Source organism: Mercenaria mercenaria, chromosome 4 (genome assembly GCF_021730395.1).
Source record: "Mercenaria mercenaria strain notata chromosome 4, MADL_Memer_1, whole genome shotgun sequence".
In the NCBI taxonomy this organism is placed as follows: domain Eukaryota; kingdom Metazoa; phylum Mollusca; class Bivalvia; order Venerida; family Veneridae; genus Mercenaria; species Mercenaria mercenaria.
Genome location: NC_069364.1, coordinates 100404907 through 100421375, shown reverse-complemented (window position 1 = coordinate 100421375; position 16469 = coordinate 100404907). Strand labels below are relative to the sequence as shown.

Sequence of the window (16469 nt, the reverse complement as noted above, 5' to 3'; positions counted from 1 at the left end):
AAAATTCTAATTATAAAAGAGATTCGTTTGTTATAATATTTTTTGTTTATGATGCAACTGGCAGACCCACAGAGGGTTGTCCATCACAAAAAAATAGAGATGTTGCAGTATGTGATGTAAAATAAGACCTGCGCCATGAGAAAACTAACATAGTGGGTTTGCGACCAGCATGGATCCAGACCAGCCTGCGCATCTGCGCAGTCTGGTCAGGATCCATACTGTTCGCTTTCAAAGCCTATTGCAATTAGAGAAACTGTAAGCGAAAAACATGGATCCTGACCAGACTGCACGGATGCGCAGGCTGGTCTGGATCCATGCTGGTCGCAAACCCACTATGTTGGTTTTCTCATGGCCCAGCTGATTTTAGTGTTTTGATGCCCAAAAATATGATGTTCTTGTTTTAAGGTGATTCCATCTTATGATACAGTTGGTTACACTGGTAGGAAGTTGAGAGTTTTGTCTTTATTTGATGGGATTGGCTCTCTAAGGTTAGCGTTAGACCAGCTACAGTTGGACGTTGAGGCATACTATGCAGCTGAAAGTGATGCCAATGCCCAACATGTGAGCTTGTTCAACCAAGGCTTTGCTATTGTTCACCTCGGAGATGTGAACAATATCACTAAAGATAAGGTAAGTTTATTAAAGGCTGAAGCAATACTTTCTATACTGAAGGCCAGTCCTTTGACAAAGCAAAATTTTCTATTACTTAAGTCAGTAAGCTTCTTCTACCTCTTCACATGCGAGGAAATAGCCAGTTCTTTGTTGGGAACGATTATTATGTAAGTTAGGTTATTACCATTTTATAACAAAAATTGTTTAAAAATCCCAAACAAACACATCTGTCTGTTCGATCGTGAAAAAGGAATGACTTAATGACTGTCAATAACACGTTTTGATATATTTGCCTTCAGCTTCAGGAGATATGTCCAATAGATCTTGTGGTTGCCAGTCCTCCATCAGAAGACCTTGATGTCACTAACAGAGAATATGAAGGGTTTAGTAAGTTGACATATTATTCAGATACTTTTTGTCTAAATTTTTAAATTTACTTATTATGTCTACCCATTTTATTGGAAACAGTTGTTTTTTTTTCTTCACTGTCTGTCAGTCTGACCACAAGTAACTTGTTCACGCTTCATCTACGTAACATTTGGCAGGATTGCAGTGAAACTTCATGTGAGTGGTTGATATTAAGTCAGGTTGTGAATATATTTGACATGTCCAACACAAATTATTTTCTTTGGAATTATGGCCACTTTAAGGTAATTATGTCTCCCACCATTATAGTGGTGTGGGAGACATATTTATTTACTCCTGTCTCTGTGTGTGTTTGTGTGTGTGTCTGTCTGTTACAAATCTTGTCTGCACTCTAAAGTCGATCATTTCTCATCTGATCTTCACCAAACTTGAACAAAATGTGTTTGCCAATAAGGCAAGTTCAATAACTAGCCAAATCGGCCCAGGCACTTCGGAATTATGGTCGTTGAAACTTGTTTTTATAATCAAAGCACTGAAAGTCTGATAAGGCAGTTGAGGTCTTGGTGCATGGTTGACTCATATACTACTATTCAGATGTTAGGCAGTTGTGGGAGACATGTGCTTTTCTCAAAAGCAGCTCTAGTTTTTCAGTATATTTGTTCAGAGTTCTTTTTTTTGTGCTGTTGGTGGAGTCTGAATGAAACTTTAATACGAGTTTTCATTACCTGTAGAGATATAAAGGTGGCAAGTGTATGCAAGGGCATGACTATTGTTTTAACAAAATGTTCATACTATATGCATAGATTTTGTGTGACAAAATGTGCATGCTGTATGCAAGGATTTAGTTACTTTTGTAACGAAATGTGCAAACTACATGTATAATGTTATAATTGACTGTAAGTAAAATAATAAAAGTAGGGGATACTCCAGAATTATATTTTTCAATCTTGAAGAAAATTACACTATTAATTGGAAAAATACTTCTTGTACTTGTACTAGGCATTTCACAGCAAAGATAACATAATTGAGCCGCACTATGAGAAAACCAACATAGTGCATTTGCGACCAGCATGGATCCAGATCAGCCTGCGCAGTCTGGTCAGGATCCATGCTGTTGACTTTCAAAGCCTCAAACAATTAGAGAAACCATTAGCAAACAGCATGGATCCTGACCAGACTGCGCAAATGCGCAGGCTGGTCTGGATCCATGCAGGTCGCATTTGCACTATGTTGGTTTTCTCATGGTGCGACTCATATGTTTTTGTGGTTTGATTTTATGTTTGCATCTGTCCATGAAATTTAATCCTAATAAACAAATAAAATCCCCATAATTTCATCTTCCAAAGTGAAATCCAAAAAATTCCTAACCTTCAAAACTAGCTGTTTGGACCAGACCATGAATTTTATGCTCCCAAGATTAACTCACTTCACAGTGTGCATTGTTTGATTGCAGATGGCACAGGAATGTTGATGTTTAAGTTTTTGATGATCTTAAAGGATGTTGAAACAATATGCAAGGGCAGTAACTCTGTTTATTGGCTAGTTGAAAGTACAGCAGCGATGAAGTCAGAATTCAGGAAAATACTCTCCAACTTCTTTCAGGTTTGTTGTATAAGTTTGTGTGCTAATAAGTATTTTCTTTCCAGAAGTTTAAATATAGAGAAGATTTGGGTTACATTATTTTGTCTAAAAAATTGTTTCAAACATTTTTCAGTGCACAAATACCAGATGTATTTTACTCTGATATTGTGACAATTTACAGAAAAACAGGTAATAAATCAATTTGACTATAACAGAGTGAAAACTATTTTATGTATTGGAATGAAACAAAGGTACTTGTAGATCAGTGATATTGTTCAAAATAGTGTCTTGGAAGATTAACTTTTCATAGAATAACATATAACATGAAGCTTACTCTGTCCAGCTGTCCATCTGCAGACAATGAGTGTTTTAACCCTTACCCTGCTAAATTTCTATAATGGACTGATCTATCTTTCAATTTGGACAGTACCATTAACTGTTAAAAAGGGTGCATTCCAAAATAATACTGACTGAATGGCAAACAGTGCAGATCATGATCAGACTGCACAATCAAATTTGGTCTTATTTGATTATACATTTGTGTTAATATCAGTTGTGTATTATATTTTAGAAAGAACCATGCATGTGGGATGCACAGTTTTTCTCTCCGTATGTCCTTCCAAAATTTTACTGGGGGAACATTCCTGCTCTCTACAGGTTTGTATATTTGTGCAAAGCTTTCATTTTTAAAGCTTTACTTCTTTGATATCTTAAGAACAGAACAGATATTTATTTCCGACTTGTACATAGTACATTGTCATATTCATACAAAATATAAATAACATTAACACAGTCACAATGATATATTAAAGAGATGTCACTAATCATGGACATAAACATACAATATATATTATCAAAAGAACATAATCTTGAGGATGAACAAAGCAAACATTTGTTTTTTATGCATTATGTATAGAATTTCTTACAATAAGTGCCTCTTTTACGAACAATGAGACCTTACACAAATCTTGTTTATTAGTAGTATTCAGTAATTCTAAAAATTTATACATAGACGGCTTTTTATAATAGTATCGTTTAACATATTTCTGTCTTAAGTTTTCGAAGGTAGGACATATACAGATAAAGTGGTACTCGTCTTCTATATCATTTAAGGAGCAATATAAGCATTTTCTTTGGTTTCTTGGAATATTGTTTCTAGCATAACGTCCGGTTTGTATATGTAGCGGATGGGCTGAGAGTCTCAGTCTACTAAAATAATGCAAATATGAATTTGGTAGTATGTCTAAATATTTTTCATAATACAATTGCGATTTATATTGTCTATAATTTACAAGAACTGAATTTCTTTCTATCGATCCATGCCATTCTTGTATAAAATTGTCTATAACTCTATTCTTAAAAATAACTGGGAACATCTTGACATCAAAATTATCACTGTCAAATATGTATCCAAATCCATATTCATTTAATAACTTTTTAATATTCGATACCCAGTTTTTACAACCTTTATTACAATCAAGTAAACCCTGTTCGTACATTGTCTTAATCAAAATATTGTTAGAATGTTTTACTTTACACCAGTATCTTACCATTCTAACATATCGTGAAATATACAAAGGGTACCGGCCAAGTTCACCATAAACACCGGCATTGGAGGTATCTTAAGCATTAATTTACTCTTTTCTGCTTGTCATGTAAATTCAACTATAAAAGATTTTGATAAAAATATAATTCCTTTTAAGAAGAGGTGGTATATTGTTTCTCTAATAAACAGATGATACATAATTTACCAATTTTGGTTCCATTATCCTAATATATTGAATGCCTGTGGTCAGTAGATGATCTCTATGGTTTTTTGGTACAAAAGGTTAAGGACACAGTAACTTTGATAATGAAAATGGTTTCTGCTCAATAACTACAGATCACTTTGTCCTTCACCCCTCAAACTTGATAGAAATACTTAAATGACAACTATCTTTTCAAAGTCTCTTTAACCCTGAGACTGAAAACATCTATTGCTTAATAAATAAAGACTTATGTCTGCTTTTTAACTTCACAGAATTATTGCCATAGGTCAACCTATCCCTTACAGAAGAAAAAGGCCTGCTGCGTACTCTTGCTGTGTACATACAGCGTATATGATGCGTACATGATGTGTACTGAAATCAATAGTACGCAGGATATACACCGCACATACACCGATAGTACGTTTGTAGTACACTTTTGACATGCAAATGAGCTCTGCCGCGTACTACTTGCTGCGTACATGCTGTGGACTACATAGTACACAGGATGTACGCTGGAGGAATTTAGTATGCGAGAAATAGTACGCAGCATGTACACGGCACATACACTTTTCACATGCAAATGAGCCTGCGGTGTACTACCCCTGCGGCGTACATGCTGTGTACTCCTGCGGTGTACCTGCTGTGTACTCCTGGCCCGAGTCCTGCGGCGTACATGCTGTGTACTTCTGCTGCATACATGCTGTGTAGTCTTGTGGCGAAACTGCTGTGATAATGTAAATTCCTTACCCCACCAACTTTCGTATGCAAATGCTGATCATTTGGACAGAAAAAAACAGAAAAAAGATAAGTGACATGCATCAATAAGTATTTACCCTTACCAAAATAATGTAGATTGATGTTATCAAATAAATTAGTATGCTTTTCTCAATCCACTTTTCAATGAAATAAATCAATTTTTGTAGCATGTAATTTGGTAAACATTTGAAGAAAATGGCGTAACTGCATCAAGGGGAAACAACTTTAATGCAACTTAATATAAGTGTTATGATTTATTATAGACGATGTGTGCGTAGTATGTATTTATTTTGATTAAAATCCATCTGAAAACAATCTAGGACTGGAATTATATAAGCATTTATACACTTTTACGTCCGTAAAAAGTAGCGCACCAAAAAGTTTTGGATTGATTTTTTCCAATGGGGCAAGCGCAATTAGCCAAAAACGTTCTGAAAATATACGAGCGGCAAATTTGATGAACAACTTTTTAATTTGGTGAGGCCTTAATGAGTTAACATAATGAGCATTAAAGCCTTTATAAAACATGATAGAGTGGTGTTTTGCTTAAGAGTATTCAAATAACAGTGAGAGCTATTAATTCTTCTCATTCGGGCGCTGTTGCGGCATTATCTTGGTAATTATTTCATGTATAACAAAATGTAATGCAACGAAGTTCAAATAAGGCTTTTCAATTATCCAAGTTAGAAAGCTCCAGGATTAATTCAAAATGAAAAAGAATATATTTTTACACTGCATGCAAGGTGCAGCTCAGAAATCACTAAGATGTAAGCTTTACAAATGAACATTGCAAATAGTTTGGCAAATTTTTATTGTTCAGAATACCGGTAATCTGAACTATTCTATGCTATTAAGATAAAAGTTACTCGGAAATAAAGTTCTTGCTTCCAAAAAAAAAAAATGTACAAATCCTTCCTGCATGAAGTCCCTCCCGCGTATATGAAGTTTACTTCAGACTTTAACTTATAAAAAAAAAACTAAGTATAAATGCCAAAAGAAACTGTACAAGTCTTTCCCGCGTATATTAAGTGTACTGCACAAATTTCAAAGTATCTGCGGTGTACATGCAGTGTACTATTTTCTTGTACAAGTCCCTCCTGCGTACATGCAGTGTACTCCTTAAATTTTCAGAGTCTGTGCTGCGTACTTGAAGTGTACTAGTGACCTCCTGCGTACATGCTGTGTACTAGTCGAAATAGTACACAGCATGTACGCGGCATGCGGTGTATGTAAAATGTACTCCTCTGGCGTACTACTGTGTTCGCGGCATATACACAGCAAATACGCAGCATGTACGCCACAGAGGCTTGCTTCTGTAAGGGATAGCTTTCAACCTTCGTAGGATGATTTTCTGTAGTCAGTAGATAATGTCTGCTACTTTTGAAGTCATTTCAAAGGTCAAGGTCACTGCATACAAAATCCCATACCCTTTTGTCTCAGACAGGCAATCATTGGGAGCATGTGCTTTACAAACAGGACTGGTCTTGTTTAAGAAGGAATTCTAAAGCAAATTCCTTTCTCTACCTGTAAATTGTCTGTGAATAAAATATTAACCTTTAAAAATGGTAGATTTCTGTATTTTCAGCTCATTCCAGTATTATAAAGACAACAAGGAGCACTTTCCTACCCTGGAGTCATACCTTGCTGCCAATATTAAGAGATTCCCGCAGGTAGAATTTTCAAAATTTTGTAATTTTCACAATATCACTGAACTTGTTTGCACAGGGAATGAATTTTAAATGCTTTTGATTGGAAAATATGGCTTAACTAATCTGCTGTACAAGTAGAAAAAAGCTGATTGAATATATTTATTGCAGAGCTTTCAGTGTCTTAAGAGACTGAAATGGTTTTTGATCAATAACTGAACAATGCTTAGTCCTATGACTGTCCAACTTCATAGGCTAACTACATATAAACTGGAAAATACCTGGACCAACTACCAGTAATATACATAGTTAATTGTTCCTGTACATGACCTCTATTCTTACATTGAAATTCTAGGTCACAACTTATTTAAACTGACAATTACTTAAGTACAATAGACAGCTTTTGTGCAATTTGATTTTGACATTTTAATATTACTCTTACCTTTACTTTGTTATAGCAAGTCTTGATTTTGCAGGTAAAGAAGTTACGAAACTGTGCCATTGACATGCAAATGATCAGCATGGGAGGACTTACAGTGGATGATGAACTGGTTGACCCTGACAGCAACAAAGGGGAGGGGCCAGATCGAACCCCAGAACCAAAGAGGAGCTCTGCTAATAGCACTATGTTTTCTCTACCAGTTCAAATGGATGGAATGAGTACCAACATTTGGATAGGCGAAGTTGAAAGGTTAAATTATTTTAAGATTATTTTGAAGGTAAAGAATTGACATGCTTTATTAGAGCACAACTGAAATTATATTTACAGTCAAACCTGCAGATTAAAATCATAATTGGAGAGGTAAGATTTGATCTTTACTGTATAGCAGGTTATTTCTGCTGTCAAAAAAATCTGCGTTTTGGTACCGAAAATTGTGGAATGAATTTCTGGTGTTTTATTTCTGTGTTTTCACATAAAAGGAAGAGAAATTTCTACGTTTTTACATAAAAGGGAGAGAAATTTCTGTGTTTTCAATGCCAAGGAGGAGGTAATTCCCAGCATGCATTGTCGTTAGAATGACTAGCACGTGAAAAACAGTAAATTAAATCAGTTCAGCACAGTATTTTGCAATGCTAGCGCGGTCAGATGGTGTGTATGATGCATATTTGCCCCTAGATGTAAGGTTTCCAGAAGTTCCAAGGGTAGACTAAGAAGTGATTACATTCCTTATTTTATCATTTACTTCCTTAAGCACACTCTCGCCAATTAAACCTTTTAGTCCACTATCATTTTCAGGAACAACAGATATATCATTTCTCTTTGAGTGATCGTAAGATACTCATGCTACTGTTTTTAAGTACAACAGCAATTGTACAAATTACAACTGCAAACTGTGATATACCGGTATAAAGTTTATGTAAAGGCTACTAAAGTATAAGGTAAAGGGCTTGTTTATTATAGTGTCACCCCTATTGAAAGGGCCTGCCAATTTGGCTTATGAGACACCTTTATTGTGCGTACCAATTACCTCCCAACTCTTTCCACTATGCCAGGTGCTGGTAACCGTTCATTTAACTAGCTCGCGGCTCATGAACCGGCCTTTTCGGAATGAGTCCCATGACAAACATCCCATGGGGCTTGAACCTTCGACCTCCCGATCCCAAAGCAGACACCTTAACCACTGGGCCACAGTGACCGGTTGATATAAGTAGGAAAAATTTTATAAGTCTTCTTGGTCAAAACCACAGGGCCTAGGGCTTTGATATCTGGTGTGTAGCATCATCTAGTGGTCCTCTACCAAGATTGTTCAAATTATCGCCCTAGGGTCAAATGTGGCCCTGCTCCGGGGGTCACATGGTTTATATAGACTTATATGGGGAAAACTTTGAAAATCTTCTTGTACAAAACCACACAGCCTAGGGCTTTGATATTTGGTATGTAGCATCCTCTAGTGGTCCTCTGCCGAGAGTGTTCAAATTATCCCCCTAGGGTCAAATTTGGCACCGTCCCGGGGATCCCAAGTTTTACATAGACTTATATTGGAGAAAAATGTTAAAAATCTTCTTCTCTGAAACCACAAGACTTAAGCCTTTGATATTTGGTTTGTGACATTGTCTTATGGTTCTCAACCAAGATTGTTCAAAATGTACCCCTGGGGTGAAAAGTGGCCCTGCCCTGGGGGTCCCAAGTATTATATAGACTTATATAGGAATTTTTTTTGTCTAAAACCACACGACCTAGGTTTTTGATATTTGGTATGATGCATTGCCTAGTAGTCCTCTACCAAAATTGTTGAAATTATGCCCCTTGGGTTAAAAGAGGCAATAACTAAATGACCCGCCCTCGGGTCATTTAGTTATTATATGAGTTATATAGGAAAAAATACTTAAATAATTATCTGATCCTATTTCCAAGACTGTTTAATTATAATTACCTGATGATCCCCAGTAATATAATGTTACTTGACTGACCTTGATCTGCTGACCTACTTTCTTGTTTTTAGCTCACCTGTCACAAAGTGACAAGGTGAGCTATTGTGACCGCTTGATGTCCATCGTCAGTCGTGCGTCGTGCATCAACAATTTGTAAAAAAATCTTCTTCTTGAAAACCACTGGGCAGAACTACACCAAACTTCACAGGAATGATCCTTGGGTGGCCCCCTTTCAAAATTGTTCAAAGAATTGAATTCCATGCAGAACTCTGGTTGCCATGGCAACCGAAAGGAAAATTTTTAAAAATCTTCTTCCCAAAAATCAGAAGCCCTAGAGCTTAGATATTTGGTGTGAAGCATTGCCTAGTGGACCTCTACCAAGTTTGTTCAAATCATGACCCCGCCCCAGGGATCACTTGATTTTACATGGGAAAATCTTAAAAAATCTTCTTCTCAAAAACCAGAAGCCCTAGAGCTTAGATATATGGTATTAAGCATTGCCTAGTGGACCTCTACCAAGTTCGTTCAAATCATGACCCCGGGGTTAAAATTGACCCCGCCCCAGGGATCACTTGATTTTACATAGAAAAATCTTAAAAAATCTTCTTCTCAAAAACCAGAAGCCCTAGAGCTTAGATATTTGGTATGAAGCATTGCCTAGTGGACCTCTACCAAGTTTATTCAAATCATGACCCCGGGGTCAAAATTGACCCCGCCCAAGGGGTCACTTGATTTTTCATAGGAAAATCTTCAAAAAAGTTCTAAAAATAAACCAGAAGGCCTAGAGCTTAGATATTTCACATGTAGCATTGCCTAGTGGACCTCTACAAAATTTGTTCAAACCATGACCTCTAGGGTCAAAATTGACCCCGCCCCAGGGGTCACTTGATTTTACATAGGAAAATCTTCTTCTCAAAAACCAGAAGCCTGGAGCTTAGATATTTAGTGTGAAGCATTGCCTAGTAGACCTCTACCAAATTTGTTCAAATCATGACCCTGGGGTCAAAATTGACCCCCGCCCCAGGGGTCACTTGATTTTACATAGGAAAATCTTCAAAAATTTTTTAAAAATAAACCAGAAGGCTTAGAGCTTAGATATTTCACATGTAGCATTGCCTAGTGGACCTCTACAAAATTTGTTAAAATTATGACCCCTAGGGTCAAAATTGACCCCACCCCAGGGGTCACTTGATTTTACATAGGTAAATTTTAAAAAATCTTTTTCTCAAAAACCAGAAGCCCTAGAGCTTAGATATTTGACATGTAGCATTGCCTAGTGGACTTCTACTAAAGTTGTTCAAATCATGACCCCGGGGTCAAAATTGACCCCGCCCTAGGGTCACTTGATTTTACATAGAAAAATCTTCAAAAATTTTCTAAAAATAAACCAGAAAGCCTAGAGCTTAGATATTTGATATGTAGCATTGCCTAGTGGATCTCTACAACATTTGTTCAAATCATGACCCCCGGGGTCAAATTGACCCCATCCAGGGGTCACTTGATTTCACATAGGAAAATCTTAAAAAAAATTCTAAAAATAAACCAGAAGGCCTAGACTGCTGGGAAAATATTTTGCTGGAAATATTTTTGCAATTATACCGAGAGACCACAGAAACGCAGAAATATCCCATACGTAGAAATAACCCGCTATACATTATTTTGATCTGTATTCATATGTCAAAATAAGCTTAAAATACTTGCATAAAAAAATGAAATAATCAAGTGGTCTCTGTTCAAAAGTGGATTTTAACATAGATTTTACTCTATGTTTGCTGCTGAAGAACTAAGCAATATTTCTGTATCTCTTAAAAAAATATATATTGTTTTGAGTGGTTAAGCTAAAATTATCTTTTAAATACATAAAGCATGTCTGTTTTTGTCTTGAATTTATTATTACACAACTCTATATTTAAGTGTTTAATTGATAGGTAGTTGAATACTAAATTTCCATTGTCATGTAATAAAACGAGTATTGAATGGCTTGCCAGTCAATAGTGAAAAAAATTCAGTAGTTGGACCTCTGGCAATAGTTTGGAATATTTACCACCAAGCCATTCAGTAAGTGCATAATGTAGAATACCATGAAATGCCTATTGAAATTTTAATGATAACCTGGGTCTGAGTTTATCAGACTAAGTTTTGAGACCATCTTTGTCAGTTACAAAAGAGAGCGCAGAATTTGGCTGGAATTTTTAGGGAATGTTCAGACCCAGTTTTAAAATCTCAGACCTGTTTATTGTAGCTGAATGTTGTATTTTTTAACAGCCATAGAGTATAGCTAAATATGTATATATGTTTTCTTTCCAGAGTGCTTGGCTTGCCAGTCCACTATACAGATGTGTCCAGATTGACCATACCACAGCGGCAGAAACTTCTGAAACATGCCTCCAGTGTTCACCTGTTGAAACACCTGCTTGCTCCTCTTACAGATATTTTTCTCACACATGTATAAACTGTGCATTGTTCAAAATGCATTACAATGACGTATTCCATTTTGCAATATTATTATGTAATAGACCTGCATAACACTAAATGTGTTTTTTTATTACTTTTACATTTTGCTCTAAAATTGCAACGTTTATCTTGTTTCACAGAATAAAAGTTAAAATTACACATTGCAAGTTGAGTAATGTTTACATTATGTGTAAGAGTTCTTTCAGAGTATTTCACATTTTGATCTTTGATTTTAACAAAACTATAAAAAATATTGACTTCTCTTCCTTCCTCTATTATTTTAACAAATCTATACAATATTGACTTCATTCTCTCCTTTGATTTTAACAAAACTATAAATTATTGACCACTTTCTTCCTCTATGATTTTAACAAAACTATAAATTATTGACTTCACTTTCTTCCACTTTGATTTTAACAAAACTATGAAATATTGTCTTCACTTTCTCATTCTTTGATTTTAACAAAACTATAAATTACTGACCACTTTTTGCCTTGTCGATTTTAACCGTGAAAACTATAAATTGTAATACTGGAATGATTTCAAATTATTGGATGAAGTTTTGACACATTGGATACATTGTATCTGCTGAAGTATATAAAGTTAAAGAAGCAAGATAAACTGCATTAGATCACACCAGTAAAGCTGGGTCAAAAACATTGTCGCGATGTGCTTTTAACACAGTTCAGTGCGATTTTCAAAATATAAGGGTCAATAGAGTGTTAACTTTTCAGTGACGCTGAGTATATCATTTTTATTATTTGACCTAGTTTTTTTACCTAGATAATCCATTAGATCTACTGATATTTTCAAAAGTTATGTTTTTTTATGTTTAAAGTGTTAAATTCTGTTGAATTAAATTGTTGCTGTTCACGTTTTGCAAAAAAATGTTAGTTTTCATTCCAATAGATGTGTAACACTGCTATAGAAATGCGCACATTTTGAAGGTCCATGTTCTCTTGACACAAGACATGCACATGAGTTGTGCGCAGACGTTTTTAGCTCACCTGTCACAAAGTGACAATGTGAGCTTTTGTGATCGCGCAGCATCCGTCGGTGCGTGCGTGCGTAAACTTTTGCTTGTGACCACTCTATAGGTCACATTTTTCATGGGATCTTTATGAAAATTGGTCAGAATGTTCACCTTGATGATTCTAGGTCAAGTTCGAAACTGGGTCACGTGCGATCAAAAACTAGGTCTAAAAATAGAAAAACATTGTTACCTCTCTAGAGGCCATATATTTCACAAGATCTTCATGAAAATTGGTCAGAATGTTCACCTTGATGATATCTAGGTCAAGTTTGAAACTGGGTCATGTGCCATAAAAAACTAGGTCAGTAGGTCAAATAATAGAAAAACCTTGTGACCTCTCTAAAGGCCATATTTTTCATGGGATCTGTATGAAAGTTGGTCTGAATGTTCATCTTGATGATATCTAGGTCAAGTTCGAAACTGGGTCAACTGTGATCAAAAACTAGGTCAGTAGGTCTAAAAATAGAAAAACCTGGTGACCTCTCTAGAGGCCATTTTTGTGAATGGATCTTCATAAAAATTGGTCAGAATGTTCACCTTGATGATATCTAGGTCAAGTGGGTCACGTGTCATCAATAAGTAAGTCAGTAGGTCAAATAATGAAAAAACATTGTGACCTCTCTAGAGGCCATATTTTTCATGAGATCTTCATGAAATTTGGTCAGAATGTTCATCTTGATGATATCTAAATAAAATTCGAAACTGGGTCATGTGCGGTCCAAAACTAGGAAAGTAGGTCTAAAAATAGAAAAACCTTGTGACCTCTCTAGAGGCCATATTTTTCATGGGATCTTCATGAAAATAGGTCTCAATGTTCGTCTTATTGATATCTAGGTCAAGTTCGAAACTGGGTTACGTGCAATCAAAAACTAGGTCAGTAGGTCAAATAATAGAAAAACTTTGTGACCTTTGTAGAGGCCATATTTTTCATGGGATCTTCATGAAAATTGGTCTCAATGTTCGTCTTATTGATATCTAGGTCAAGTTCGAAACTGGGTTACGTGCGATCAAAAACTAGGTCAGTAGGTCAAATAATAGAAAAACTTTGTGACCTTTGTAGAGGCCATATTTTTCATGGGATCTGCATGAAAATTGGTCAGAATGTTCAACTGGATGATATCTAGATTAAGTTTGAAACTGGGTCACGTGTGGTCCAAAACTAGGTCATTAGGTCAAATAATAGATAAACCTTGTGACCTCTTTAGAGGTCATATTTTTCATGGGATCTGCATGAAAATTGGTGATAATGTTCATCTTGATGATATCTAGGTCAATTTCGAAACTGGGTCACATGCGGTCAAAAACTAGGTCTGTAGGTCAAATAATAGAAAAACCTTGTGACCACTCTAGAGGCCATATTTTTCATGGGATCTGTATGAAAGTTGGTCTGAATGTTCATCTTGATGATATCTAGGTCAAGTTCGAAACCGGGTCAACTGTGGTCAAAAACTAGATCACTAGGTCTAAACATAGAAAACCCTTTGGACCTCTGTAGAGGCCATATTTTTCAATGGATCTTCATGAAAATTGGTGAGAATGTTCACCTTGATGATATCTAGGTTAAGTTCAAAACTGGGTCACGTGCGGTCAAAAATAGGTCAATAGGTCTAAAAATAGAAAAACCTTGGGACCTCTCAGGAGGCCATATTTTTCATGAAATCTTCATGAAAATTGGTGAGAATGTTCACCTTGATGATATCTAGGTCAAGTACAAAACTAGGTCACATGCCTTCAAAAACTAGGTCATTATGTCAGATAATAGAAATACCTTGTGACCTCTCTAGAGGCCATATTTTTCAGTGGATCTTCATGAAAATTGGTCAGAATAAACGATGTCATACTCAGTTCATGTGGGGACAGGTGAGCGATTCAGGACCATCATGGTCCTCTTGTTTACAATTACAAGGAAACAATCCATTAAAGCTACCCTACCTCTTATACATTACTTATGAAGATGCAGGCATCATTTAGAATTTGGTTAGTTACTATTTTAGAAGACTTTATAAAGGTTCATATTTTTTACTGCTGAATATTCCAAAAATAAACTGGACTAAGGTTCATACCCTTTTTCTGCTGAATATTTCAAAAGAATAAATAAAGCTGAATTTTCCACACAAAAAAGCAGTTGTTATGCAATTCATTCACAATTTGTTTGTGTTTTCCAGCATTTGTTTTGTGTTGGAAGGATAATCTTTATACTGAATTCATTATGTATACTGTGGATGTAGAAGTCTTGATTTCAGTTAGTGGTTTTTGAAATGTTGGATTGATTGCTGATAAATGACCATTTTTCTCCTAAAGAAAAGTTATTTTGTATGTTTATGGATTAATTACACTTCACAACTTTCACCTTTCTTATGAAAGCAGTTGTCATTCAAAAGACCACTTTCATTACCATGTTGAAAATATGCAACAGACAGTTGCAAAGCTAATTCAGTCCTTCGGTTTTGTGTTCTCATTTCTTAATTCATTTTAATTCAAACCCTTCATATTATAGTTCTATTTAATTCTGTCAGTTACCGTGGTTACTGAACTTCCAGGAAGAAATCAATTCCATCAAATCTAGTGAGATCAATGTTAACTGTTCAACTTTTAAAGAATAAATTCTGAATTTAAGAAAAGTGACTTTTGTTGTATTTCCACACGGACATAATGGCTATTTTGTATTTTATTGTTATGTTCTGTTGCTTTCTGTCCCTCTGATGCCATCGCATACAAATCACTCTTTAATAGATAATTAAATGGTTTCCTTTGGAACAATAAAGGTTTATGCTTTCCATTATGTATATGTTTTGACTAAATTCGGATCAATAATAAAATCTGGAAATTAGATCCCTCGGAAGCATCGAGAACAATGCAAACAGTGAAAATTGCAGACTGTTTGATTGAGTCTGTTCATGGGCAGTAATGGAAAATGCAACACTGCCCACGCCCCCTAGCTCCGGCTTAAGCAGTATTCAATCTTCAAATCTATCTCTGTTCTGACACGAGGATATGAGAAATTTATAATGAAAAATTGAATAACTCTGCTAAGTGCATATTTGACCATTACATTTTGGGAAAGTACATACAATTTTTTTAATGGACATTTCATCAAATTTCCTTGGAAAATAAATGCCCTGCTACCTGTAGCGAAAAAAAGAGGGTCATAAAGGTCCTGTATTGCTCACCCGACTTAATTTGTTCTTCCCACAGATACAGTTAACCTAGTATGTAATCTTGCCTAGATTGCATGGAGAAACTTTTAAACATGTGTATATCATTAACCAAGTTTTTCAATATTTTGACCTAGTGACATATTTTTGACCTCTGGTATCCAACTTTTTTAATTTGACCTATATTTCATACATACAAACATTCTAAGATTTATGATTATTGAATTTAACGAAAAGGCCTCTAAAGTGTTAAAAATGTTTATAATTTCCCTTGTGAAGTAGTTTTTCCCAAAGTGACCCAGTTACGAATTATGTCTCCTTTCCGCTGGGGGAGACATTGTCCGTCTGTCGTACTTCATTTCCGATCAATAACTTGAGAACCACAGGCACCTGAAAACCAGTTGACCCAGAATGTTGAAACTTCATAGGATGGTTGGACATGCGTAGTAGATGACCCCTTCTGATCTTGGAGCCATTCATTCAGATGTCCAGGTCACAGGGGCCAGGACATGGAAAACCATAACCCAGAATGTTGAAACTTCATGGGATGATTGGACATGCCGAGTAATTGATGTCTATTGCATTTCAGTCACTAAGCCAACCGCCAGTGTCTGGCTTTCGCTCCTGTCCAGTTGACTTCTTGCCTATTACCACTATGCTTTGGGGAGACATGTGCTTTTCTACGAAAGCATCTTGTTAAACCTAATTTTTAAATGGACAAACATTCTGAGCAAATCTGATAAAG

General features: G+C 35.8%; 1 protein-coding gene across 2 annotated transcripts in view; it reads left to right on the top strand.

Annotated features, from left to right (window-relative positions):
* LOC123553105 (DNA (cytosine-5)-methyltransferase 3B-like) overlaps window positions 1-11695 on the top strand; it is a 51054-nt gene extending 39359 nt beyond the window's left edge. For both annotated transcript variants that reach the window (XM_053542045.1, XM_053542044.1), the window contains exons 15-21: window positions 406-630; window positions 912-999; window positions 2432-2580; window positions 3131-3216; window positions 6649-6733; window positions 7186-7400; window positions 11390-11695. In XM_053542045.1, the coding sequence (XP_053398020.1) occupies window positions 406-630; window positions 912-999; window positions 2432-2580; window positions 3131-3216; window positions 6649-6733; window positions 7186-7400; window positions 11390-11534 (993 nt within the window). In that variant the 3' untranslated portion in view covers window positions 11535-11695. The remainder of the gene's footprint in view (window positions 1-405; window positions 631-911; window positions 1000-2431; window positions 2581-3130; window positions 3217-6648; window positions 6734-7185; window positions 7401-11389) is intronic.
* Window positions 11696-16469: the final 4774 nt, after the last annotated feature.